At 39.6% G+C, this 27,389-nt stretch overlaps 2 protein-coding genes across 15 annotated transcripts in view; one reads left to right on the top strand and one right to left on the bottom strand.

The window, feature by feature from the left end:
- Window positions 1-304: 304 nt before the first annotated feature.
- On the bottom strand, window positions 305-13,314 carry agtr1b (angiotensin II receptor, type 1b). 8 transcript variants are annotated; one of them, XM_044338962.1, is made up of 6 exons: window positions 13,068-13,159; window positions 8,499-8,555; window positions 8,126-8,260; window positions 7,972-7,986; window positions 7,428-7,546; window positions 305-2,464 (listed from the first exon to the last, which is right to left on the bottom strand). In XM_044338962.1, the coding sequence occupies exon 6, from the start codon at window positions 2,357-2,359 to the stop codon at window positions 1,265-1,267; it is 1,095 nt and encodes a 364-aa protein (XP_044194897.1). In that variant the 5' UTR covers window positions 2,360-2,464; window positions 7,428-7,546; window positions 7,972-7,986; window positions 8,126-8,260; window positions 8,499-8,555; window positions 13,068-13,159; the 3' UTR covers window positions 305-1,264. The 8 variants fall into 8 exon arrangements, with proteins under 8 accessions (XP_044194897.1, XP_044194896.1, XP_044194895.1 ...); XM_044338961.1 differs by lacking the exons at window positions 7,972-7,986; window positions 13,068-13,159 and adding an exon at window positions 13,177-13,314 and having other exon boundaries at window positions 7,428-7,613; window positions 8,475-8,555; XM_044338960.1 differs by lacking the exons at window positions 7,972-7,986; window positions 13,068-13,159 and adding an exon at window positions 13,177-13,314 and having other exon boundaries at window positions 7,428-7,613.
- The window catches only part of zic4 (zic family member 4), a 111,727-nt gene continuing 95,822 nt past the window's right edge, over window positions 11,485-27,389 (top strand). For 6 of the 7 annotated variants that reach the window (XR_006399658.1, XR_006399656.1, XR_006399659.1 and 3 more), the window contains exons 1-2: window positions 11,485-13,008; window positions 13,271-13,355. The gene's annotated coding sequence lies outside the window, so the exon portion shown is untranslated. The remainder of the gene's footprint in view (window positions 13,009-13,270; window positions 13,356-27,389) is intronic. The other variant, XR_006399655.1, reaches the window with a different exon arrangement.

The following is a 27,389-nucleotide window of genomic DNA, read 5'->3' as shown; positions in this document are numbered from 1 at the left end:
AGCATGTCATGCATCCTCCTTAAAAGATATACTCTACTGTGCACCTGTTATTTTTAGGTGCTACGTGGAGGAATGTGAGCCAAACATGATGCATAGTCAATGATTAATAGATGCTAGAGGTTATATCAGTTCTGGGAACATTTTGAATCAAGGTCACTTGATTTTGATTCCTAATAGAAAGAACAGTTACTTAATCTCAGATGAATTGCTATTTTTGGATGTTTCTGGTGAATGATGACACATCTTATGACAAATCAGGATGATCTGAAATACATGGTCATTTAAAAAGCATACAACTTATGAGTGTGCTTTTTTTTTCTCCATTTTATTCATATTTTCATATATTCACAAACTGTACACTTAGAGAGTAGAAAAAAAATCTATCAACATGTTTAAATACCACAAAGACAACCACCACAGTTATTGACAATAATCACCCCACCTGGAGCGTTTGTGTTGAACTCTTATTTATACAGCATGTTTCTCCCAGACTTTGAAACATCTCAGCATTTCCATCTCATTATTCAAACACTTATTATACATTTTCACAAGGAGCACATAATTTGACAATACCATACATAGCATACTGGCACTAGTTAACAGTCAATTATGTTATTAGCTGCTATAAATTTACATCACATTTTTGCTACACGTTTCCAATTGTTTCATGCATAGCTGCTGGCAGAGCATGAATGGGAGGCTTATGATTTTTTTTTTTTTTTTTTTTTTTTTTTAGCTTTGGCATCTTTACTGAGTATTTGATCACTGTCCCAACTGGTGAAAGACCTGCTGAGCACACAAAATGATTATCACTGGACAATATATTACTGCACTGTATCCTTAAGGCACAATGGCAACAAAATCCTGCAGTGCAAGCATATCTTATATAAATAATGGGATAAGCGATCTTTAATTATGTATAGTCTCTTCTAGCAGGCCAACACTCCAATATTATCTGGATTTTTTATATATAGTGACACTGACATTCATTTCATGGGCTTAGAGACAAACGTTTGCCAGCATGGATGTGACAAGCATGACTTGATGATTTATGAATAATTATTCTGCAGATTGTACATAGGTAGTAAATATCTCTTGGACTCATTTATAGAGGGACATGAAAACAACATTACAACCAATCTGCATGGTTCAGTGCTTGGTAATACAGTTGGGGTTTTAAAAGCATGGAATGTCTCCTTCCTTGGCCCCTTAACCACAAACCAAAAACATGGGGAGTGTGAAATTGTACCCTCTTTCTTTTTTCTCACTTACTGTCAGAAGAGGCCTTACTTTTGGCTGTAAGGCTCAGTGCTTCGGAGGCACGGAAGGAGAAGGAGCTCATTTTGGAGCTGATGCTCGGGTGAGCCCCGGGAGCTCCACCTGGTGAGCAACGCAACAAGCGCAGTAAGTTTTTGCGAAAATTGTGCCCTACAAAGCCGTACACAATAGGGTTAACACAACTGTTGAAGTAGGCAATGCAGATGGTGAAGGGCATGGCAGTGTCAATTATTTCCAAGATGGCACAGTTCTCCTTCACCGGTATCAGCTGGGTGAGCACCTGCATAAAGTGGAACACCTGATGGGGCACCCAGCACAGGAAGAAGGCCAGGACAGCTGCTGCAAGCATGCGCAGCACCTCATCATCCCTTGAACGGGAGCTTTTCTGAATATGTCTCGCCCCCACCAGAGCCCGACCAATGAGGCAGTAACAGGTGATGATGATGATGAAGGGCACCAGGAAGCCCAGCAGGCTTTTCATCAGGTTGATGGCCAGCAGGAGCTCTTTCAACCTCATGCCATTCTCAATGTTCGGGTGCAGAATGGCACACACTGTAGTATTTAAATTTGTGATGTTGTGGACATCTCTGGTCAATGCTGTGGGCACACTAAGCAGGAAAGCAAAAAACCAGATCACTACACAGGTGATGCGTGCATACGCCACAGTGCGGAACCTGCGTGATCGCACTGGGTGCACGATGGCCAGGTAACGGTCAATGCTGAGTGCTGTGAGGAAGAAGATGCTGGTGTAGAGATTAAAAATGACCAGCCCTGCACTGGCCTTGCACAGGAATCCTCCAAAGGGCCAGTGATAGCCTGTGGCGGTGAAGGTGGCCCACATGGGTAGAGTGATGAGGAAGGTGAGGTCAGAAACGGCGAGATTCAGCACAAAAATGTTGGCCACTGTCTTGAGCTTCATGTAGCAGTAGATGACAGCCACCACCATACTGTTTCCGATAATGCCGATGACAAAATTACAGCTGTAGACGATGGGTACCAGGGTGAAGATGAATTCATGGCTCCCAGACATGCCGCATGTCAGAGCTATCCCTTCTGTTGCTCCTGCCGTTATATTCTTCATTTTCCCTTTTTAGTGCCAGATCCTGGGACTTTTAACAGGGGGCCCTGTCGGCAGGGTGCGTCTGTGGTGACTGATACAGGCCTTGGGCGAGGGCCTCAGCGAGTCCTATAAAAGAAACACAACAAAAATGTCACAGGCAGTGTAGGGGAAGAGCCATCATTACCACTGGCATGGCCCATAAACGCTAATCCACACGAGCACCCATGAAAGTGCTCACCCTACACTAGCTCATTAAAGACCTGCACATTAAAGCCATCCTGATGCTTTGTGTTATTTCTGTAAAATAAGATGCCATGAAAAACAGATGTATGTTATTCAATATTCCAAAAATGCTCTTTGAAACGTCATTATTCAGACAGTCTACATTCTGCCTTCTCCTTTAAATCGTCTCTTGGCTAATGAATGGCAACAGTAAAACTGTACAGTGTTTATCAAATGGCCCGTCCATCTGGGTTGACTGTCAGTACCCGGAAGGAGAGCATTTATGCCGTGTGTTACGACCTGTGTTAATGAAGGCTGCATGGAAAAATGAGAGCTTGGATAACAACACCATTAAACACGGAGGTAGCAGGGAGGAGAGAGAGAGAGAGAGTTGAGGCTCCAGTCACTGTAAAAGACATGTCACGTTTCAAACCCTTGGTGTGCAGAGATACATTGTACCCAGCATGAGAACTTCTAATCAGCACACACCTAAACAAACAGGACAGCAGGGATTCGGCTCTGTGGAAACTTTCCTCTGTGAGAAAATCAAACCTGCTTGCTGCGGAAAATTTGCCTCGGGCTAGTTTTTTGCTTCATTTGTAGGAGCAGAATGTGAAATGGGAATAAAAAACAAATTCTCCCTTTAGTTGAGAGTCTTTATGTTTAATAGCTTAGTGAGCATCATTAGTAGAGCTGATGTAACAATATCAGCATAAGCCTCATGTTACTATTACTAAATAGCAAAGATAGTTTTTTTATTACTAATTACATGAAAATGACAACATGATTGCGGCTGCATTAAAATCAAACAGATGTCAGGGGAAAGCGTACTTTTTGGGCAAATGGCATAAGGAGAAAATGAAATATTTTTTGGGCAGTTTATTAGAATATAAAGTTGACTATTTAACATGATACAGATACCATTCAGACTACTGAATGAGCTGCCAGAATATAAATGGAAATACCACATTCTCTGATAACCAGTTTAACTGAACTAAGTCTGTGTCCTGCCACAAGATGGCATTCTAGCTTCAACATTTTATTCTCTTTGCATCTTCCAACTGACACAGGATAGTGATACCATGATAGAAAATTATAAATTTAGTTTGATCTCAGCTAGTACCGATCATTTTTTTTATTTAAAAGAAAAACAACAACAGTTTCTGCTATTGCTATGACAGCTACTGTGGACAACTTATTGAATGCACTTTTAAAAAGTTTCACGAACTGCATTCCTATTGCCCTCTGGTTGGCATTAAGACTGTCTGAGCCCCTCCGGTAGAACTATTTTATCTCCTAGTCAAAGATCTCCTTATTTTTTTCCACCAGGTTTCAGAAGATGAATTCTTTGAAGAAAAAAAAAACAAAAAAAAAACCTCTGTGCGCTAAAGCAACAACCGTATCGGTTGCAGATGTGGGGATTGTTGAGTGTGGAAGATGTGTGGCTGCCAAGGGCAACAGAATAATGAAATATCTCTGAGAGTTTCCTGCACAGACCCGGTGTAGTAGGTAGCGTAAAGCACCAACACAGACGTCATTGCTTGGATTTACTATACAAGTGTTTTCCTTCGCTAATGATTATAACAGTGGGTGGCTGTGAATTTAAACTGTACAGGGGAAAGCGACATATCAGTTTCACAATTTAAGGATTTAAAACAGTTTAAGAAAATCTCTTGATGCTTAAAAGATTTCTGATGACCACAAATGGAAATATGGGAGAAAATCCATACCACATGCCTTTTAGCATTATTAGAAGGCTTGGCATTTTCACCACCAGTATTTTTCCATGAGGGAGATACACAAGACGAGGGGACATGTGATGGGAGATAATATAAACAAGGCTGAAAGTTATTGCCGCCTATATATGTAAGTGAGCCCCATAATAAAGGGTTTGGTGGCACAGACAGAAGGTGACTAGGAAGCAGGTGATTTAGTGTTGCCGTGTCCAGTGAGATGGAGTGAGCTGGCACATTACTGAATGACAGCCATAAACCCCGGGTGACCACAGACAGGAAGGTAAACACCTACTTCACAAGGTCCACGAGCAAGCTACATCCTCTCGGACAAGACAATGGACCAGAGGGGCCAGCACTGATTGCAAACACACAGCTGCTTACAATGAATGATGAAATCAGAATGAGGAGGAAGTTGGGGACATTTTTTGCTCTGCGGCGCAATTGCTTATTCCTGAATGCCGCTGTAGTAGCAACAATCCATTTATAATCCTATTTTGGGATATTTAAAAGCAGCCTCTTGGATGGGAATTTCTTTAAAAGCTAAAGTTATCACAGCCTGAGTTGATAAAGCTGGCGTGACTTTGGTTGGATAGAAACATGGTTCCCATCAACAAAGATATCTGAGGCTGCCCTCTGCCTGAGCACTCGGCTGCCCTGACATGAGCACCACCATCTGGCTGCCCATAGAGAGAGCCACTATAATATCTGGTTGATGGAGTTAATGATTTATACCAGCCCATCATGAAGTGAGGTTCAACTTACTGGGAACACACCAACTCAGCCTCCCACAATCTCATGATCATCCGCATGTTTAGGCCTTGTTTCAAGACTGAACATTCGGCAAGAAATTAACTGCTTACATTTGTCGCAAACCAATTTTTTTGTTACAGGAATACAGAATATAAGGAAAGGTGTAAAGTCTTTGCTAGTATCATCCTAAAACTCACTTCCTCCTCTGTCTCAGTTTACAGGGTGTCACTTCAGCTCAAGGGTTTTGTAAGTAGGAAACTTGACTGAGAGCAAACTCTCTGACTGCTATAGAAACTCTTTAAATGTCAACTATGGTAGTGCCATGCAATTAAGTTGGTTGCAATTAAAAGAAATGCCCCGATCCATTACATTATTATACATACAAGTTCAGAAAGAGAAAGAGCAGATGATTGTGTGTACAGAGAGTGAGAGAGAGAGAGAGAGAGAGAGAGAGAGAGAGAGAGAGAGAGAGAGAGAGAGAGAGAGAGAGAGAGTGAGAGAGAGAGAGAGAGAGAGAGAGAGAGGGAGAGAGAGAGTGAGAGAGAGAAAGAGAGAGAGCATGACAGTGTCCATGAACTAAATGACTTGACTTCTGGTTGCCGCAGGGGAGCTAATGGAAGTATTGGCTTCAGAAACCACGTCTGCATTTTCCTGTTTACAAAACTGCACTTTCATATGACTTGCACAATTAAACAGCGCAAACTTTGGCCTGTGAAGCTTCCCTTCATTTCTGCTACTGTATTTTGTAAAATACGCCAGCGGCACTTTCACTACAACAACAAAACAGATTATAAATCCTTTTCTCCCCTACTTATTTTAAATCGTCAGGATAGTTTTTTGGAAGATTGTTTTGCTCTAGAACCTGAGATTTTATTAAATAACACATTTTACGGTCCAGCTTTTGTCTCCAAAATAGAATTTTTACGAGTGGAAATAGGCCTCTATAAAAGTGAAACAAATACAAAACTCTTAGTTTAAGCAGCTTTCTCTTTGAACTACCTCTTTTCCTCTCTTCCTTTACATGTTCATTCTCCAGTATTACTCCATTACTCTATTTCTCTTTCCCTCATCAGTTATACGTGTCTCTTGTGACTAACAAGGTTGAAAATTAAATGTCACCTGTTTTTCACTTGCTCTCTTCAGTTACCCTTCCCTGCTATTCAACAGTCACTCTGTTTTCTTCACCATCTCCCTCTTTCTTCTCTGTAGTAGGATTAAATTCTTCATAAATGAGGATTTTCAGGGAGTGCATAGCTACTGTTTATCAGGAAGTGGATCCAATTATCTCTGGTTATATGATCTCTGCTATGTAAACTTTACTATAGACTCCGTCCAGCCTTCTGTTGGTATGGTTTGCATACTGAAGTCCTGGATTTTTCCCCATCCCTCCTCACACAGTAAGCTACAGTAGATGCGGTTTTTAAAGGTTCTGCACACACAGGACTTACACATGAACAACTTAAACAAACAGCAACAACAGGTGGCACCAATCAAGTCAGTAAATGCATCTAACACATTTGGTTCATTCACTACATGTGTGGGTTCCCAAGGTTATATCAGTGATTTTCAACAAAGGGGTTTATGAGATAAATATTTACAGAAACCTTTTTGTGTTGGAATACTAGAAATGTCTAAAAGCAGTCATAATGAATTAAAATTAGTTGATCCAATGACAGAGGCTGTTGTAGAAACTAATGTTTAAAGAGTTGATAAACTGAGACTGCCAAAATAGTTTTTTAAAAGTTGGTAAAACATCTTCCTGAGAATGAGGTAATGTGAGCTCTTACCTGCGGTGCTGAACCAGGAGGCTTTTGATGCTTTCAGAGCTGGACAGACAGAGAGATAGAGACCACCGCAGTGTGCCAGTGACTGCCTCTGATTTAACTTAACTGGTGGAGCGAGACGAGCAGGAATACCGTCTGACACACAAACATACACACAACCACCCCCCTACTCTCGCTCTCTCACACACACACACACACACACACACTACAATGATGAATGAATTATATTGGGAGTCAGTCAGCTCCGTATTGTCCTAGCCCATCTCCAACAGTCTGCACACACACACAAACAAACACACAATCTTACACAATAGCATCTCTCCTCCGCCTCCTCCCTCCCCTCTCGCTTCCTCCTCCCCTCTTCCACCCACCCCCCCTACTCCCCAAGCGCCTCTTCCCTCTCTCTTAATGTCTGCTTTTAATCACTCACTTTCTCTTTCATATGACATTTATTGCTCCTTCTGACAGGTAGAGTTGATTAGAGCGCCGAATCTGGGCCTGTTGCACAATCTTTTGAGGGTGTTCAATTCAGCATCACAGTTTAATTAAGCAGACACACATGTGCATAATCATAGGCAGCACTTTGGTTAATCTTACTTTAATATCTTGACCACTGCTCTTCATCGACCAGCAATCATCTCTCATCCCATGATGGTCCTGTCCCTTGTCCTCCGCACAGCATGAAAGGAATGGCGAGGCTCTGATTGTGATTAGACCTGTCGACACACTGTATTAATAGCTGCCACGAGCTCGCCCTTGGCTCAGATCAGGGTGTATCAGGGGCTAGGAGAGGGGTAAAAGTGGTGGGGTGGAGCCACAGTTGGGTTACTGGTTTTCTTTCACTCCATGCTTCCCAAGAACATTTCCCCTTTTCCAGTGCAATTCAGCTGTCACTCATTTGTCACACTTTTTTTTTTCCTAAAGAAGGGCACCTATTGTTGGAATGTGTGACTGTATGTGCATGTGTGTCAAGGTAACGGAGCAGACGACACCCCATGGTCAAGCTGGCTTTGCAGAGGCTATTTAAATGTGATTGAGGCACTTGCTGATGAGTGTGACAAGTAAAAGTACTAGAAAGAATAATTTCATGTGCAATAAAAGAATTTGCTCGCCATGAAAGGAAGAACTTTGAAGACTTAACTGTTGTGTAATCCAGCTGTAATGAGAAAGGATTTCTATTTTTAGCAACTGCAAACATCCATCAGACACAGCTTGATGCTAAAGATATTTGTCTCTCGCTATTCTTTTCTTTCTCGAAGTCTTGACAGGTGTTGAGAAGTGGGTCACATCCTCACCTCTCTGCTGTAGTCCGAAGCCGCTATCGCAACTGCTATGGAGATGGATAGTGATGGATGAGGCAGCATGGCTGTCATCCCGTAAATCCCCTCAGTTTCAGTGTCTGCAGTGTTGACGGTAAAGAAAGCCATCACCTGGGTTAAAGACAAACGAGGAAAGAAAGGAAAAACAAACACTTTGGGCTAAGTGGAGGTCCTGTTTGGTAGCTTTTGCTCACTCAGGTGTGACCTAGTCATTTGAGAATGATCACATATACCAAGCTCTCTATGGCTGACAGACACATTTGGGTCACATTGGGTCAAAAGGCAATCTGGAGTTGTAAAACTTTTTGAAAATACAGAAACATACCGGAGGCCTCATCAGTCTTTATACCTGTCATTTTTCAGGAAGGGCAGGTTGTAGAGAGGAGGCGAGTATCTCACTTTACGTCTGAAACACAGCAACAGAGCCATTTACACCTCTAGGGTATTATGATCAGACTCCATTATGTCTTCAATTACTGTGAACGATAAGAATCATCCATTAGGCGAATGTCATCTTATTGCATATCCTGTCACGGCAGCGAGCATCCGTATGGTATCAAATCGTCCACACGTTCTCGGTCTTACTGCCACAAGAATTATCAGCAATCTATATCTGACTCACGAGACCCCTCAGGAAGTGAGGAGAGAGTTGGGTATCAAGCTCTGAATCTCCAACTGTATTTTCCACAAAGCAAACATCTCTCAGTGGAGACAGGATGTTGTTGCAACACCCCGTACTACAACATTGATTTACACAATTTACATCCAGTACAAGCAGAAACAGATGGCTACGGCTTAAAAATGAAGACCTGGGGAGAGAAGATTAGGTACTTTACATTTTTAAAGTGAATGGGTGGTGTTTATTTCAGGTTGTGGTTAATCGGTTTGCAAAGTAAAACATCATGTCCTGAAAATGAACTCCATGATTTATTCTAAAAAAAAAAAAACACACGAATGGTCATCCCAAGACTATTTCTAAATTCATGTTGCGCAACATTTAGGAATCTGGTGCAACTAGAATAAAATCTAAGAAATAAGGTCATTTATCATCTAGAAAAACATCGTTGTTGTGTGAATAAGGCCAGAAAGAGGACAAGGCTTCATCTCAAGTGCTCATACCCTGGAGGTGTGATAGTGGGCGATGATCTTTCTAATCAAATCACTCTAACAAGATTAGCTGTGTTAGCACTTAAGCTGTAGTAGAATGAATTGATGACTAATTACTGGTAGCACAGAGCACTGCAGGGAAGGACGGTCCTTTCACACAGGCACTAAAATGCCAAACCATCACACAGCCACCTGCTGAAGAAAGACAATATTCTGCGAGGTCTGAAGTCTGAGCTCTTACTGTTAACTGCTGATAGGTATTGAGTGACAAGAAGCTGAGCTCATCTCTGTTATACCTTTCTAAATATAGGACACATGAAAAAAAATGGTGGAGTTTCAGAGGTGCTGCATGACTTCCATCAAAAAAACCCCAAAAAACTTGCATTAATTGATGCGTAAATTAGTAACAAAGAGCCAAGTTGAATTTTATTAAAATGAAATGATCAAGAACCTTTGCACACATGTTCCTCATTAGTTTCCCTTATTAAAATGCAAGTGTACCTAAACTGACAGACTTTTTACACACTGAGGACACAGCAGACATTTTGACTTGTCATAGCAGGAAAAGTGCAGGTGGAACTAATAACATTAACGATGGCTCTGATCCAGAAATCACTGCAAAGGAATGCAGTTAATGTTATTAGTTACACCTGTGTTTGTCAAAATGTCTGCAGTGAAAAAGATCTGTTCAACTTTACCTTTTAAGGTATTGCCATGGTTTTAGAAACATCTGTGGGCAGTGGTGGAATGTAACTGAATACACTTACTCAAGTACTGTACTTCAGTACAGTTTTACTTAACTTGAGTATTTCCATTTTATTTTACTTTGTACTTCTACTCTACTACATTTATCTGACAGCTGTAGCTACTTTTCAGATTACTGCACATGTGTAGCTGTGGCTACTTTTCATGTTGTGAGTTGTTAGCAGTTCCAATAAATAAATAATCAAGTACTTTTAATACTTTAGCTCATAATACTTCTGTACTTTTACAGAAGTGGGATCACTCTTAAGTATGATCTTAATTACAGTGCAAAAGGAGACATCCTGTCTCCAGCAGTTAAACTTATGAAATTAAATACATCTGCACATTTATAGATTCTGTAATTTTTAACGAGGGAGAAGAAGGAGATGCCATTTTAACGATTTTTACAAGATAACTGATATTTTTTTTGCGGGAAAACCATAACAGACACAAATTATTATTCAAAGAAGAGTATTTTATATACATCTTAAAACATGTTTGGAGGAGATCTTTAAGTAAAGGACCTGAGTACTTCTTCCACCACTGTCCACGGGGATTTATCTTTCAGAAAAGAAAAAAACATGCTTAGCTCTGTGACGTGAATGTAAGGATAATACAAGAGGCACTAACTGGGGCTAGAGCTCTGTGAGCAATAATGCTAAGTTGATAAATTTAGCAAAAATACTTTAACTAAACTAGCTTAGGTAAACGTTTTATTAAATGATTACAATTTCCTCTCACAAAATGATCATATACGGAATATCAAAATATTCATCTTACGGTTTGCAGAGGAAAGGTAAATAAAACAAAAATAAACAAACTCTGAGCTAGAGGACAGAGTTCATATAAAGATTTTCAACAAAAAACAGGTAGTTTATACAGCCTTTGGATTACAGGAAAATCAAATTGACTCAATGTAGTGTCTGACCTCCTTTGTGAAAACCAAGAAATTCGGCTTTTTACCTGTGAATTTGCATTTATGAATATGATAATAATTTAGCCAATGAGATTTGTAATATATAGCTTGCAATTGAATATCTTCAAGTATGCCAAACAGTATGTTTCCAAAATATGGCTGTTGATAAAGCTACACGTTATTCCAAAAGAGTCTCACAACAGGACAGCACCAAAAACTCCTGTCAAACCAGCCACCACATTATTTCCTCCTGCGTGTACACGTGTGTTAATGTTTTCCACTTGGAAGAACTGAAAAATGCGTCGACAAAATGTGGTTTGCCATTGCTTTCAAAAAAATACTTTAATTATTGTTCTAAACACCAAATCAATTTCACTGGCTCTGAATTTCCAGAATAATTAACTATGGAATTTTGGAAAAAAATCCTTTAAAATACACTCACCGGCCACGTAGGGACACCTGTGAAATCTAATGCAATCCAATACAACAGCTCTGCCATAAATTCTACATTTACGAAGCTTATAAATTTTCAGTTTTTGTTGATATTGTCAGAAAGGTGATAATTCTTCAGCAGCAGAACTGTTGTATTGGATTGCATTAGTCTGCACAGGCGTTCCTAATAAAGTGGCAAGTGAGTGAATATTATACACTAAAACAAGAAGTTCTGCTCAGAAAATTATAAAAAGAAAACTGTCTGTTTCCAATCACTAAGTTCTAACTTCTGACACATCCTTGACAACCTCAGGTGGCTGCACAAAAACTTACAGAACTTTTCTGAATTTCAATGACATGATACACAAATATGCGGTGGCATATTCAGCATGTTATACAAAGGAAAATATCTGTTTCCAATCAGTAATTTAACTCAAGGTAAATTTCAAAACATCTCAAGTAAGTGCACAAACAATTTTACTGTAGTAAAAAATTCATGAACACAAACACAATGTGTTCACTTTAAGCGACCTATCTGTTTGTGTTCCCTAAGAGCACATTAACCTTGGATAGCAGAGCATAATAAAATGTGGCCTGTGATATTCCAGCTGCAGTTGCGACTGTCATCTGGGATATTCAAATGACCCAAATGTCATACAGTTTTGACTTGAGTCCAGGAACTCAATTACTCTACTGATAACATTGGAACGTTGTGTGGGTGGTTAAAAGTCATTGTCATCATTGGTTTATTTGAGTAATTGTTGTCTGTTTTCAATCCAAAGTCTAAATTTGTCCTGATTCTTTTGGAACGCCATCAAGACATGCCACTCGGGTTGTTTAAAAGTATGTTCAGTATTGTCATGATGCCATTTCTTTTATTGTAGCCAGTATTTGACAACATTTGTAAACTTTAAATGAACGATACTTGTTATTTGTTCTGTATTTGAATAAATGCCATTGGTCGTGCCATTGTTTCTTCTATTTGTGGTTCTACTCTGAACACCAGATGCCACTCCCACGACCCCTGCACCAAAAATATAATGATCACCAGCACACTACAACGAAACATTTGAAATATAAAAATAAGACTGAATGAACTAAAACAGTAAGTGAACTCAAGTACTGGAAGCAAATCAAATGAATCATTTAAGATGTAGAGAAGGACACTTTATTTCAGATGGATTCTGTGGCTAAAGATGTGCTTTTTTATCAAACACTTTCCACAAAGAATCGTTCTGCAACTTTTTGTGCAGCTGCCTGGGGTCAGACCGTTTCTTTTCATAATATGCTGAATATGATACCTTGTTAATCTGTGTAAAAGACGTCAAGGCTCTGTTTATTCAAATTCCACAGTGGATTCTCCAGATTCATAACCTCCTTGGTGAGCCAGATTTAGCGTTTAGAGCAATAAATATGTATTTTTTCATTCCACTTTCTGTATCAAACTCTAATACTATTAGTTGACTGTAAAGTAAATGAAATGAAACCGCATTTTTTCCCCACGGATCATTCAATTCGTCCAGGTGGAAAAACCTCATTACCGTAATAACGCGAGTGCGCGCGCAGAAGGAAATAACGTGGCAGCTGGCTTGACCGCAGTGTACCAAAACAAGTGAACAGCAGTCTCAGGGGAGCGACAACATGTACAACTAATATCTGGGTAAAATCAATAAGTTTGAAACAAACTTCCTTCATTTTGTTATTTATCAGATTACTCACGCGAACTAGAGTTGCTGGAGGTAACACACTTTAGCTCCAACATGTAGCCTATCCGACACACCTGTGTAGAATATGGCGGTTTATTTAAACTGTCAGTGCGCGCACTCACCTTGCTGTAAAACGGCTACAAACCTGCTGCTACTGCTTCTGTTGTTAACACAGCATTTCACAAGCTAACTCGCCTGTCATCACTGTTTCTCCAGGACGGATTTGTTCAGGAAAGAAGCGTCTTTGGTGCTGCTGTTGTTCCAAAAGTCTGCTAAGGTGCTGCTGCTCCACTTCACCAAGGTAGGAACTTGCTGCTTGTGCTGATATAGTATATTGCGAGGTGATATCTTGGCTCTGTTCAGATGGTGTTTGTGTGCATGGCTGACTTACTGCTGGTTGTTTGTGGCCTATGTCTTGGCCTTTGTTGCTGCTGCCCTCTCCACCTGTATGCAGTGTTTGCCATGGTGGCTTCATATGTTGCCCTTGCAGAGCTTGTTTTTCATTCATTACATGTGATTTTGGATGTTTTCATGCAGCTGATTTGCATGTTGATGAATATGAATACTCATGTTTGAGTTTGAATGTTATTGGCTAAACTGGTGTTGCAGCATGTTTCTGTCAAGGTGGTGGTTGTTGTTGTTTTGGGGATTATAACTCTAATAATAATCTCTATTTATAGAGCACATTTCTAAACCCATGTTACAAAATGCTTTACATAAGGCAACAACTTCAAAACAGGCAGATCATAAAAACAGAAACAAATCATACAGATGACAGCAGATCATAAAAACAAAATAAGCAAATAAAACAAAACCAATTACACTGTTGCCATGCAAAAGGACAGTCAATAACAATCAAGTCAAATCAGAAAAAGCTCTCCAATAAAAGTATGTTTTAAGAAAGGATGTAAAAGAGATCACCCATTTCCTCAGGCAGCCCGTTCCATAGCTTCGGGGCTCTGACTGCAAATGTTCTGTCACCTCTAGTTTTCAGCCGCGTCTCAGGAACAGATAAATGACCTCTGCCCGAGGATCTCAGGTCTCGTACTGGCATGTATGTGACTTTTAACGTCATCAATGAAGAGAAATGTCCTCCCCTCCTCCTAGTAACATCTCTGTACTCCGTCATGGCAGGGTTTTACAGCTCTGATCAGACCGGCTGTGATTGGGAACTGCAGCGTGACATCAGGTTGAGTTTCTCCAAAAGTTGACTCTGGATCAACTTTCCGGCCACAGGCTCGTGCGGCACTGCTGTGGCCAAAACCCCCTACAGCCTAAATGCACTACCCCCATTCAAATGAATGTGAGGACTAGCGTTTTCAGCGCACTGCCTGATTTGGTCTGCACACGGCCTAAGAGGTCACACGAGCCTTAAGAGTCAACAGTAAGATCTTAAAATGAATTCTAAAACATACTGGGAGCCAGTGCAAGGAGGCCAAAACAGGCGTCATATGGTCATTTCTTTTTGATCTTGTTAAAAGTCTGGCAGCTGAGTTCTGTACAATCTGGAGCCAATTAATAGATTTTTTTTTTGGTTGAGGCAGGTGAGCAGGTTGTTGCAATAGTTGAGGCGTGAGGAGATGAAGGTGTGTAAAATAGTCTCTGTGTCGTTGAAAGATAAAATAGATCGTACTTTGAAAATATATCTAAGATGATGAAGACTGCACAAGTTTTGTAGGTTGCTTCTCAAAGCTTAAGTTACTATCAAACCAAACGCCAAGATTCTTTGCATCAGGTTCCAACAGGGAACCAGTAGATGGTAAAATTTGTTTTGCTTTGTGCTGGAAGCCAATTACTACAATCTCTGTTTTGCTTGAGTTAAGTTGCAGAAAATGTTGAGACATCCACCTTTTGACATCACATAGTCATGTAGTGAACTCAACATCAGGATTAGAGACTCTAACGGGCAGGAAGCCTACATCTGCGTGTCATCGGCATAACAATGAAAGGAAATACCGTGTCTATGGATAATATGTCCCAAGGGAAGCATGTACAGAAAAAATAAAATTGGTCCCAAAAGTGACCCCTGAGGGACACCATACTTGACAGGAGCAAACGATGACATGTGGTTATTAATGGAGACACAAAACCTCCTGTTTGAGAGGTATGAAGGGAACCATTTTAAAGCTGTACCAGATATTCCTACCCAGTGCCTCAGCCTGTTTAACAGAATGACGTGTTCGTCCGTGTCAATGACAGAGCTAAGGTCCAGAAGAACAAGCACATCCAGCGTCAGCAGTGATTGAAAGGTTATTGGTCACCCTGAGAGGGGCATACAACCATTAGATGAAGAACTAATAAAAACTGACAGCAGACTGGGCCCAATAGATTCAATGACTTTAAGAACTTTGTTGGTATTACATCAACTAGACCGGAAGACACTTTCATAGAAGAGAGTATCTCTAAAAGCTCAGACAAGGAAATGGGAGAAAAATGATTAAGTGTTCTGTGGTGGGTGATGGACATTAGAGTATGTGCCATTAGGGGTAACAGAACATCGGATGGATTCTACTTTATCGATGAAGTAAGATAAAAACTTTTCACAGACAGGATCACTTTCAGCTGGAGCACAAGGAGGGGTCAGATTTACCAGCTGATCAACAGTCTTAAATAAAAATATGAAGTTATGCCGATGGGCAGAGATAAATTCAGAGAAGTATTGTGCTCTTGCATTCTTTACCATATTATTGTAGTGGAGTAATAACTCCTTCATAGCCTCATAGTGTACTTGGAGACCTGATTTCTTCCATTTCTGCTCTGCTCTCCTACACTCAGACTTACAGCTACTAATATTATGATTTATCCAAAGCTGCTTTCTTTTTCTAGGCTTTGACCTGACTTTAAGAGGAGCAATTTATTCAATATGGACAGACAGACGGAGTTAAAACAGTCTGTTGGTATGATGGTGCTCAGACAGGAGTGAGCTATGATTATTTAAAAGTGTACAGAACCTTGAGACACTTTGTTCATTAAAAATGTGAGCGCACGTAGGGTGAGGTTGGACAGTGTTAATGCTATATTTCACAGGTAAAAACTATGCATTTATGGTCGGATACAGTGGGAACTCTCACAACCTTGGTGTTAACAAGGTCTAAGGTATGGCCATGGTTACGTGTTGGTCCATAAATGTACTGTTCAAGGTTAAAACATGTAATGATGTATAAAATATCAGCAGTGTGAATGTTTGAGGAGTAATGAACATGGATATTAAAATCACCACATTTAGAGGATGCAAACATTAGGTATTGTAACTGTCTTGCAAACAGCCCATTTGAATCTGCTTCTGTTCTGTTATATCAAGCTAAACATGGCTTTTGTCACACATTTAGTAAGAAACATCACATTTTCAACACACAACCCACATTCCAATTGAGTGAGTTTGTGACCACTTGCTTTTTTTCCCCCCTCTTATCATAATTTCAACCACTGACCTCCTGTTTTGTAGTTTATGCTGCTGCTCAGCTCTAGTTATCTGTACCTTAATCTTACATCCATGTCCTATACTGCTTATCTGTGCTGCATGACATTCTTGAGAACAAATTGCGTCTATCCAATGTGTTGCTCTGCTCTTCTACTGTGCTGCTTAAACTGTGCTTTCAAACAGCTGCAAAAAGTTGCTGCTACTCTTGCTGCTCATTTAGCTTTCTATAAGTCCAGCTTTCCCCTTTGAGGAAAGTTTATTATCGTTGCTCCGCTATCCCTGCTGTGCTGAACTTGGTGAACGTTTGTGGTGAGTGACAAGGTCAGAGTCGTCTAGATGTCAAATATCAACTCTAATCTGTATTTGTACACCAAGTATTACATTTTGGAGCATATAAATAACCGGTATTACTGAAGACAGGCAGACTTTTCCTTAAAACTGTTAACGCTTTAATGTTTTGAGTATGGTATTTATTGATACATTCTTGTTAAGTGAAGACAAACTTGCTCACATAGAAATAGATGTAAATTAAGGCATTTATCAGCTTAATTAGACACCTAATTAACATAAATGCTTATGTTTAAAATATTGCAGTAATTATGGTGTTACATTAAGAACATACAAGCCTCTTGTTTAAGACTGATGTTCATCGGGGAAGCCTAGTAGTTCACTTGACAGTGGCATATACTAACTGATTTGCATTTGGTCTGGGGGTGTTAAAGGCTATAATATATAATCCTGATGGTGTTTTTATAGTGTAGATAATGTGACAGGAAGGCTGGACTCCAGTAAGCCACCAGGACACCTTATAACATGTATTTCATCTAACGGAAACTCAGATAGACATAACAAACATCCATCTACACAGAGCTAATTCCTGGGCTCCTGACACTTCTACACATCCAGCTCTACTTACATCACCCCCGGATGGGCCACAAGGGACCCGTCCAATGTGACTTTAACAAACCTTTTATTTTCTCAGTGTGCTGTATAGGTGTCAGGGACACTTCTAGCACCATCCCACAAATGCAGCCAAGGCTCAGAAAATATTTACTGCATCTCTCACACTGAATGGACCTGCCTTGTTAGGGTTGTAGCCTGCGTGACTCAAAAAACTGTGCTCGTGTGAGAGGACAAAAGTGACGTAGACAAAGAGTAACAGAACAGAAAGTGTGTTTTGCCTCATCAGCTGCGTTTTTTGGTTTTTTGTAAAGAGTCAGTAATATGTGTACAACCTGTATACACACTGGTTTTTGACTGACCTTTGCCCTTGACTTTTCAATTTCTGCTTAACGTCACGGAAATCACTGACCCAGAGGTTGACCCAGGAGATGTAAAATTATGTGACCGCCACACTCCTCTAGATTGGAGTGAAAGAGCAGATATATCAAAGACAACAAATCTTTTGCACAAACAGGAAGCGTCCAAGAGACTGGGGGGTGGTGGGGTGGTGGGAAGGCCTTTAACGGGCCTCTAAGAGCCACATTGTTTAGGTCTGGGCTCCCCAAGGTTGCCTTTTTACATCTGCACACAGGGAGGGATGGGAAAATACTGAAGGGGATGCTGAGGGAGGTTTGCTAGTTCCTCTTAAGTGTAACCTCTCGCATGAATATTTTAGGCACTTTATTAGATCTGTTAAAGATAAAAAAAGGCATTTGTGTACTTCCTTCCAGTCCTGTGAGGTTTATCAGGATGACATTTGAATTCAATAAAACAGTGAGCTGTCATGCAGACATGTTTTGCCAGCTTCCTTAAGGTGCTTTCTGTTCAGCCGAAGGAGCATTACAGACTAATGGAGGAGGAGGAAGAAGTAATGTTGCCTTCAAGCAAGGAAGTGAGTGTCTTGCACTCGAGGTTTGATTCTCTTTATGAAAGAGATTTGTCATTAAGACATCTTGGGCACAGATTGTAGTAGCGTAAACAAATAAATTTGTCTGTTATTTCATTCTGTAGTCTGCTGTTTTCTGATCGTTTCACTCGTCAGCAGTGGAAGAGCAAACTCTGTCAGTAAAATGCTTACACTCCTATTGTCCTATTGTATGGTTGTACGCTCTTTTGCTGTATGCTCTTTTGCTGATACTATGTGTTCCTGGAGTCAGCACATATACATTTTTGGTGTGTGTGTGTATATATGCATATGCCCATGTCTTTTATGTGAATTCGTGTGAGTGCGTAAGACAGAGACTTTGCACGCACACAATGGCACACTAAGTGTCTGGAACCAGTTCTTATCCCCAGCCAGCCTTTCCTTATGTAAACAGCATGTGAACAGCATTGAGTTTTCTTTCTCACCCATTGCCCTCTCTCTTCTAAAAGAGCCACAACCATGTCATGGAATATAACCATGGCGCTATTGAAAGACAACCCCAGTTAGATGCCAGAATAAAACTAATAATAAATAACATGTTGAAATACATGTTCTACAGTGTATGATACTATCTCAGCTTGTACCTACTTCCACTTATACCCCCTCCAACCAAGCCATTATTTTCTGGGTCTGCTGGAGAGTTTTGGTTCAGCTGAGTCAATAGCCCTGGGGGGCCCTCCAGATCGTATAAACACACCCGTCCTCCGGGAAGAGGGTGACTCGCGCCATGCTGGCGATGTTTTGTCATGTCCTCATCTCTGTAGTAACAAACAGATTAGTCTTTTGACAGATGTGTTTGAAGGAAATGGTTCACTCTTTGATGACCCCGTCATGTTACAAATAAACAGGTTTTCTTTTGCCATAACATGACTTATAATTGTACATTATATATTATTTGAAACAAATCATGGTTTCTGGTTACAAAAGAGTACCCATAATATCTATGGAATCCACTTTTCCACTCTCCAATCATATGCTTAATGTTTCAAACTAGAGCTGCAAGTAACAATTATTTTCACTATTGATTAATCTGTCGATTAATCATTCAGTTGTTTGGTCTTTAAAATGTCAGAAAATGATGAAAAATCACTCTTTCCCAAAGCCCAAGATGCAACCTAAAATGTCTTGTTTTGTCCTGACCAACAGTTCACAACCCAAACCAGAAAATATTCACATTTTAGGAAGCGGGAACAAGAGAATTTTGTTATTCTTTCTTAAAAAAAAACGACTCAATGATTGATCAGTTATTCAAAATAGTTGGCAATTAATTTTCTGTCGATTGACTAATCAATTAATCAACTAATCATTGCAGCTCAATTTCAAACATTTTTCTATTTTCTCAACATGGTTAAACTTCTCAATCTCAATCCTCACGCACAAACCTGTGGGGCTTGTGAGAAGGCATGTGCGTTAGTTTGTACATGTTAGGCCATCTGTTTCTTGCTCTTCCACTGATCAGGAGCACGACTCTGTCCCTGCAAATTCATGGTAATTATATATAAATATACAGTCAGTAGTTTAATTAATATAGGACTGATTCTTAGTCCATTAAAATTCCTCAATAAATCAGATACATAAACAATTAAATTGCATGTACTCTTCAGAAAATTGGCAAGATTGTTACCCCCCTGAAGTAGGGGGCGTTTCAGGAGGATTAATTTTTTGCTAGTTTGAGCTCATATAATCTGGTTGATTATAAATTAGGACCAGTATCATCATTGGCAATAATATCATAACATATTGTGTCATTGCTGAGAACCTTGGTGACCTCTACAGGCACCTACTTTGCAATTTAGAGTCTGTGTTTTGGGTTTGTGGGAAACATTTGTTTTGAGAAACACATGCAATAATGATACCATTCAAAAATTTTTTCTTTGTCTTATTGGTAATAATAGCAACTGTTCACCACTAATATTATGATGATGTTATCTTGGGCGTAGTATCCTGTTGAAATGTTTGGCTAATCTCAAGCAGAGGATTCTTTCTGTGATAATACAAGTTAACATTATGGTACAAGTCAGTGGTGACGTGATTATAAAGACGCAATGTTATAGTGAGTTAATAACTGGTTTTTGCCCAAGTTTGAAATACATTACACTTGTCATGTAGTTGCAGCTCTTACTGTCCGCTGATGGGAGAAGATAATGGGAATTACACAAACACTGTGTTTTTGAGGGACTATCAGTCTAGTTTTAGAGGTAGAAAAGGGAGAGCAAGCGTCCTAAGAGAAACAGAGATACTTGAATGTCTGTTATTAATATGCCGTGATGGATATTTTTGTCAATAGTTGGAGGAACCGTGGAGAAGAGTGGATGGAAATCTATAAACATCAGAGAAGAACAAGAACAAGAGGCCATTTGATTATTGCCTTAAATGAAAACCTAGATTATGACTCAGCCCCCATAGTTTGTACAGTAATGAATTTAGTAGAAGTTCGACTAATACATTTTCCTGTAACTCTCTCCCAGATCTTAATCCCCTGTGTGTTATATGCACTATAAACGGAGGCAATAACCTCTTTTGACATTAATATAACATGTTGCTGTAACATCATTTTTAGCTGAGCTCTACGACTGACATTAAGTTCAGACAACATTTTACAATCTGAAAACCAGACTTGCATCTTCGTCATTAGGTTCCTGGATGTTTGCTGCATAATCTGGGACATTGAGTTCACTTGACCTAAAGCACGCAATAGGTCAAGAACTTTGTTCCAGCCAACTCAAAACAGTTCTATGTCCATCCATCCAGTCCTGTTTTGTGAACTGGTCTGCAGATAACGGGCATGTTAGAAAATACAGTACATATGTTTAGTCATGTCAGTTTTAAGTCCTATGATATGGAGATTCAATAGTGTGATTTCCTGATGTGTCTGCCTACTTTTTCTACTGGAGACAAGAAGTTTCTGTAAGGCTTCGGCTGTCCATTCCCATCATTTCTGCTGAGGTGGCCTTGCTTGTCTTGGCCCTGTTTTTAAAGGAGTGCCAGTAAGTGGATGGCACCAAGGTCTTGTAATCAGCAAGTCCCTGGGAAGGAGGCACTCATGCTGGTTTCTAATTTGTTTTCTGTTCTGTTGTTTGTATTTGGATACTTGTAGACAGTGAAAAGACAGTTGGAACATATTTAGCTTCTTCAATATGACGCATTTCCAAGTGAATAAATGGATTCAGACTATGTGGGCATAGGGTAATTTCAGGAGAGATGTGAGCACATTGTTCAGAGATTTTATTTGATTGCTCGAAAATCAGAGTAACATGGAGTCTCTGGAGAACAGCGAGAACTGGATACTAACCTTTAGTGAGTTGTAGAGGACTATTGGCCTCCACCAGGACCTTCCTCACCTGCATTTTTGGATCAGAAGGTGAGCCACGTAGACCACAACCATGACGGCACTTTTGGAAATGTAAATAAGGTTGTTTTTGAGGGAATGGCAGTGTTGGCAGTTCAGTCAGTCCACCCACCACTTTGGTGCTACTGAGTGGATAAGTGCAATGAAATGTGGTACACATATCCAAAGCTTTAAAAGTAAGAGTGCTATTTAATCAAATTCCCAGATATTTATTATACTGGACAACTTCAATTTAAGTATCATTATGTGTGTAGAGATGGGGTTATATGATAAATCATGTACGCCAGATGAAATAAATCACATGTACATATCGTCTAAACAAAGTAAAACCCCGTTATTGCTAAACATATTGGATTATGTCCGGTGCTTTTGATGAACAACTTGGTCAAAGGTTGGGAATAAAGCCAAGGAATTCCACAACTAGAGCCAAAATTACCGAGTGTGTTTTCAGTGGCAACAACCACTTTTTTCCACCTCAACTGACAAATGCATCATGGCAGCATGGCTAATATAAAAGCAGGGACACTCTAATATATTTCATGTATTAAAATAGAAATGAAATATATTAGAATGTCCCTGGAAAAAATGTTTCCAATACTTGATCACAAATACAGTGCCTTTCATATCCTTGCACTCAGTGGTATTAACCTTAAAAGGATGAGATATTCCACTTATTGATACTTTAGCTGGCTCTATTAAACATAATCTCATCAAATAATTACATTATATGTAAATCACTTTTCTCAGCAGCAACTTATAACAGTAGGTGCTATCACAATAGTTCAAGGCTCCTAAATTGGTCATAGATGCATATACTTTTCCCCTGATAATCAGAGGCATTCAGTGGCCTCTTGGGTGCTTGTACTGTGTGTTTCTGAGGTCAGTTCACCCCTGCTGAGAGAGCTGGAGTGGATGGGAGGAGGAGTAGAGCTAGAGGAAATAACACAGCAGCGGGGTATCTCATGCCAATCAACATACAGCAAAGTGAGAAACATTAGCCAGAAGACTGATGCTTACCGATTTCCCAAGCCTTTGTGGGTTGATGTTTTTACCCTTGAGAGGAGAGAGTGGTTGGCTTGCAGTCTCAGTAGGGTTAGGCCTTGGTTCCATGGGTATTTTGTGCTGCATACTGTAGTTTATCCTCTCATGGTCTCTCTCGCTCTGTCTCATGGACAGAGTTTAGTTCCCATAACTGAGTGTGCTTTGTGTGAGGTCTCTCCTAGTAATCAGAATTAAATCTATAAGTAAACGAGCATCTTATTTTCTGCTTCGTATGTGTATTGTTGCTGTTAATATTGCATTTAACACAGTCAAAGGACAGACTTGACATCCAGGGTCAAGTTTCAGAGTACTCCCACTCCGTGTTGGCATGAAGAGGCGACTCACCACGAGGCAACTCCTAATGAAATCCCTTCCGGGGAGCTTTGTAAATATTTTCATCCTCTCCCTTGGCCCGCTGGTAGTCTAATTCCACTCACTTTCCTAATTAATCACTGACGAGTGGGGAGAGGCGGCTGCGACGGGAGGAACTGGATAAGTGGACACATGGCTGTTGTTGGAAACTGTCTACATCAACACCCTGTATGCAACTCTATCCTTGTCCTCTGTTCACACACAACACATCCAAGCACATGTTTGCACAGGCAGGTAAAAATAGCCTTCATGTGTATTCAACAGTATTGGTGGCGAGGCGTTTTTTTTGTATATAAATAATGCAGAAATTCCTCTTAGAGCTAAATTAATTAATTCAATCAATTAATCCATTAGTCAACTGACAGAAAGTTCGGCAACTTGTGATAGTTGATTGATAATTTAAGTAATTTTTCAGGCAAATAGGCCAAACATTACCTAGTTCCAGCCTTTAAAAGGGTTTCCTCTTTTTCCTGTCTTTTGTGAAAACTGAATATCTTTGGTTTTTGGACTCTTGATTGGACAAATCAAGCAATCTGAAAAGACGAAACCTCAGGGTTTAAGGATGTGTGATGGCCATTTTTCACTATTTTCTGACATTTTATAGAGCAAATGATGAATCAAGAAAATAATTGGTAGACTAAATAATCATTAATTGCATCCCTAATTCCACTTTATAGCTAACAAAGCATTCATAAACAGAAAATCATGTGATCTATATTGCATCAGATTACTCGTAACATTAATGTTTTCTATCAAATTTGTCTTTGTTGCACCGTCAAATCTACATAAAGCACAACTGATGATGTATGGCAGTGAAAAGCTTTAAAGGAGATGTTCTAGAAGCAGATCAGTGGAAAAGGTGACATTTAATATCAAAAACATCAGCAAAATAAAGGACAAAAATGAGACTGTGAAATTGAGCAAAAGTTAAAATTGAAGAGAGGAAAAAAAACAGCTAAAACTTTCAGCAAACTGCCACCTACCCCCAAACTAGTACCAGTGACTGTTCTTTTACCCTCTCAGACTAACTAGAACCTAACATCTGCTCAGGTTACCATAAGATGAGCTGGCGAGACACAAAGCCTTCAAAGAATATAGAATAACCAACATTGATATGAAGTTACTGTTGCTGCTGACAGCAATTTGGCAATTGGCACATTACTGACAGCCATGAATGCACCAACTTGAGTGCCTAGTCTCTCACTGCAGAATGTTTAATGTTGCACACCTGTTTTCATTATCACTGATTTAAGCGGATCTCCCCTAACATCGCAAAATAACCACACAAAACAAAACAAAAACATACATTATCACAGCAGGGCTGAGACCCTTCAACAGAACATAACCTTGTGAAGCAGAAACTAAACAACTCAAAGAAACGTGTGTTCTGTTATTTGTGTAACCTGACTGACAATTTAAAAGATAAAACACTGGAGTGAAATGAACAATTTAACACAAATGTTAACGATGGAAAACTGGGTTCAGTGAAAAGCGAATGAGCAGCGTTTTCAGTCTTATTGGATTAAATCTTTAACGACCTCATTGATGTCCTAATTTGAAACACTTTGAGATCAATATAGATGAATCCTCATTAATTAAGTAGTGACTTTAAGATGCTGGTAATGGTCAAATAATATGCAAGATTGGTGTTCACGCTTTTGCACTTGAACACCTTCTGCAGAATGAAAGTGTCATGAGTGCGTAAAGTGAAACTGTATATTTTTACTTTGCCTCTGGATGAGCAGTGGGTGTGGGCCTATTTTACACCATATCACATTTTTAAATGTCTTTATTGTTATGCAGTGATTATTTGTACAGGACATCACAGTTATGAGATTTTACATTTTGTTTCATCAAAAATGCATTTATAGCATATTTAAAATAGTCTCAACAGCCAATTATCACCACAATCAGCTTCTTATAACCTCACATAGGAGAAATATGACTCTATTATAAGATGGTGCTTTGATAAAGATTTATCTCTAGCAGGGGATTTGGCAGAACTATGAAAAATATTACGAAACTACATGCTGACACAGTTTTCCAGATTTTTTTTTTTTATTGCAAAAGATGAATCATTGCACTCTTAATTGAAAATAATACACTGCTTTTGTACAGATATATATACTTGGACTCAACTCTGCACAGCATATAAATACACACACCCACACATATAATCCATCTTTGACAGGTGAGATGCACCAGTCATGCTGAGCAAACTGCTGAATCTGTCTTTCTTCCAAACTTTTGCGGAGCTTTAACTCCTTCTGTCATCCCGGTTATTTGAAAAGCATTACTTACTGATGGCAGTAATACTGATTGATGAAGTTTAGTTTCCACATGAGCCTTCAGTCAGTTACTTGGAGTCAGCCAAACCACTAATGAATACCATGTCGGTCTTCATCATACCTGAAGGAAACTGCTCATCTTATTTTCATAATTCCTAGCTTCCTTGTTGAATGGGAATTCTATCTCGCTTTATCTGAAATGGTTTTGCTCATCAGTATTTCATATTTTAAGTAATCTATGAAAAGTTGCAAGTGAGTGTCACACCTTTTTTGTAGTGTAAAACACCAAATTTGACGGTAATAGGGCACATTTGTATATACAAACACATGCTAAACAGACATCAAAGCTAATAGGTTCCCTGAGACCTGTCCATCATGTTTATTTAATCACTTCTGATGGGCTTTGGTGATGCAGGCAGATATTGGTCTCAGAGCTAGCGCAGTGCAAATCAGGTTAGCTCTTACACTGAATGTGGAGGAGGCCTGCAAATCTGGCCCCTGTTCCATTTCCCCTGGCTGCATTACCCACTTCTAACAAAGTTACAGCACACTTCTCATTTTTCATTGGATTAAAAGGGCCATATAGATTTGGACATGAGACACCACGGTCCATCAATCCCCAAGTGTATCTGCCCTACTGTGCAGATCATCGCACACGCACATACACACCTTTCTCTCCCTCTATCTCTCTTTCACGCTCTCTTTGTCGCTTTTTCTTCATATCTGGGTTCAGTTTGTCACTGACCTCCCTCATAACAGACACTGCTCATTAGCCTTTTGGCTCTGTCGCTTGCTTAATTATATCAGAATAAGGGCAACAGCGCTAACAATGACCGTTTACAATGACTCAGACCCATTAAAGGCTATAACAAGGCAGACAATGGAAAGTAAAGCCGCTGATAAATTTGTAAATTATGTTTTTGTGGTGTTTTTGTCTGGAGTTTGAGCACTGTGGATCCTTCGACTAAAGCATGTTGATCAAACATTAACAGAAGAATGAGCATGATATGTGATTTAACAAATTTATTTATTTATAATTGTCATTTATGTTTGCACTTGCATGTTGACCAAAGAGACTGTTGTATTATTTTTACCTCCCAGGGGGCTGGTTGTGTAACATCTTCATCCAGAGAGCTTTAGTCAAGTTTGCAAGAAACCATTTTGCCTTCAGCCATTTTTACACCATCGTACAGTATAATTCCTTGTTTAAAATCTAGTCACCCATTGTTTTCAATCATATCTGCTTTGTTGAGAGGACACACATTAGACTGAGACTGAATAGTTCATCAAATAAACAGCTGTAAACCAAAGTCGGAGTCAAAAAAAGTAACATCTTTAAGATCACATTCACTCTTTCCACAACAGCAAAACTCAACTGATCCTCTACACATACTGTGCATTCAAACAAGGTAGTTGAACTTAAATCAAATTCTGTTATTCTTCCTCTCTGGGTCATTTCCTCTTTCTCTACATCTGTTTCATATTATTTATAGCATAAGTTACACTCCCCAGGGCAAATTACTTTGAGGGGACCCTCAATAATTGCATTCGAGTGACATTTGAGGGACATCTTCCTATATTTCTCTCAGCAACTGACGTTTAGATTTTGTTATCATGACCTCTGCGTTTAGTCTAGGACATATGTGAATGATTCAGGAGAAGTTGTCTCCCTCCACGGTAAAGTTGGGCTCCCTGGACATCATTTACAAGGTTCAGTATGTTTGAGAGAAGCAGTTTCCCATGCCTGTTTCCCATGCAGGTTGTGCAATTCAGTTTGTAGAAAGGAAACATGGGGGTTTGGAGATATACTTCTCATGCTCCCAACAGGTTGCCAAATGACAAACTGAGAATTGTAAATAAGGCTGAATGCAAGTCAGTATGATGAGTGTTTTTTAATGATCTCTTATTGGGTTTTATGTATGTATGTGTATGGTCTTCTTGGGCACACTTCATCCTTTTTGGTATGTTCCTGATTCTGTAACTGTATACAGTCAGAA

This window comes from Thunnus albacares, chromosome 21 (genome assembly GCF_914725855.1).
Source record: "Thunnus albacares chromosome 21, fThuAlb1.1, whole genome shotgun sequence".
Taxonomy (NCBI): domain Eukaryota; kingdom Metazoa; phylum Chordata; class Actinopteri; order Scombriformes; family Scombridae; genus Thunnus; species Thunnus albacares.
The sequence above is the reverse complement of the archived record's forward strand: the minus strand, read 5'-3'. Positions and strand labels throughout refer to the sequence as shown.

Bases quoted from the DNA above. Each gene is read 5' to 3' on its own strand.
- agtr1b (XM_044338961.1), bottom strand. From the start codon at position 2,359: ATGAAGAATATAACGGCAGGAGCAACAGAAGGGATAGCTCTGACATGC.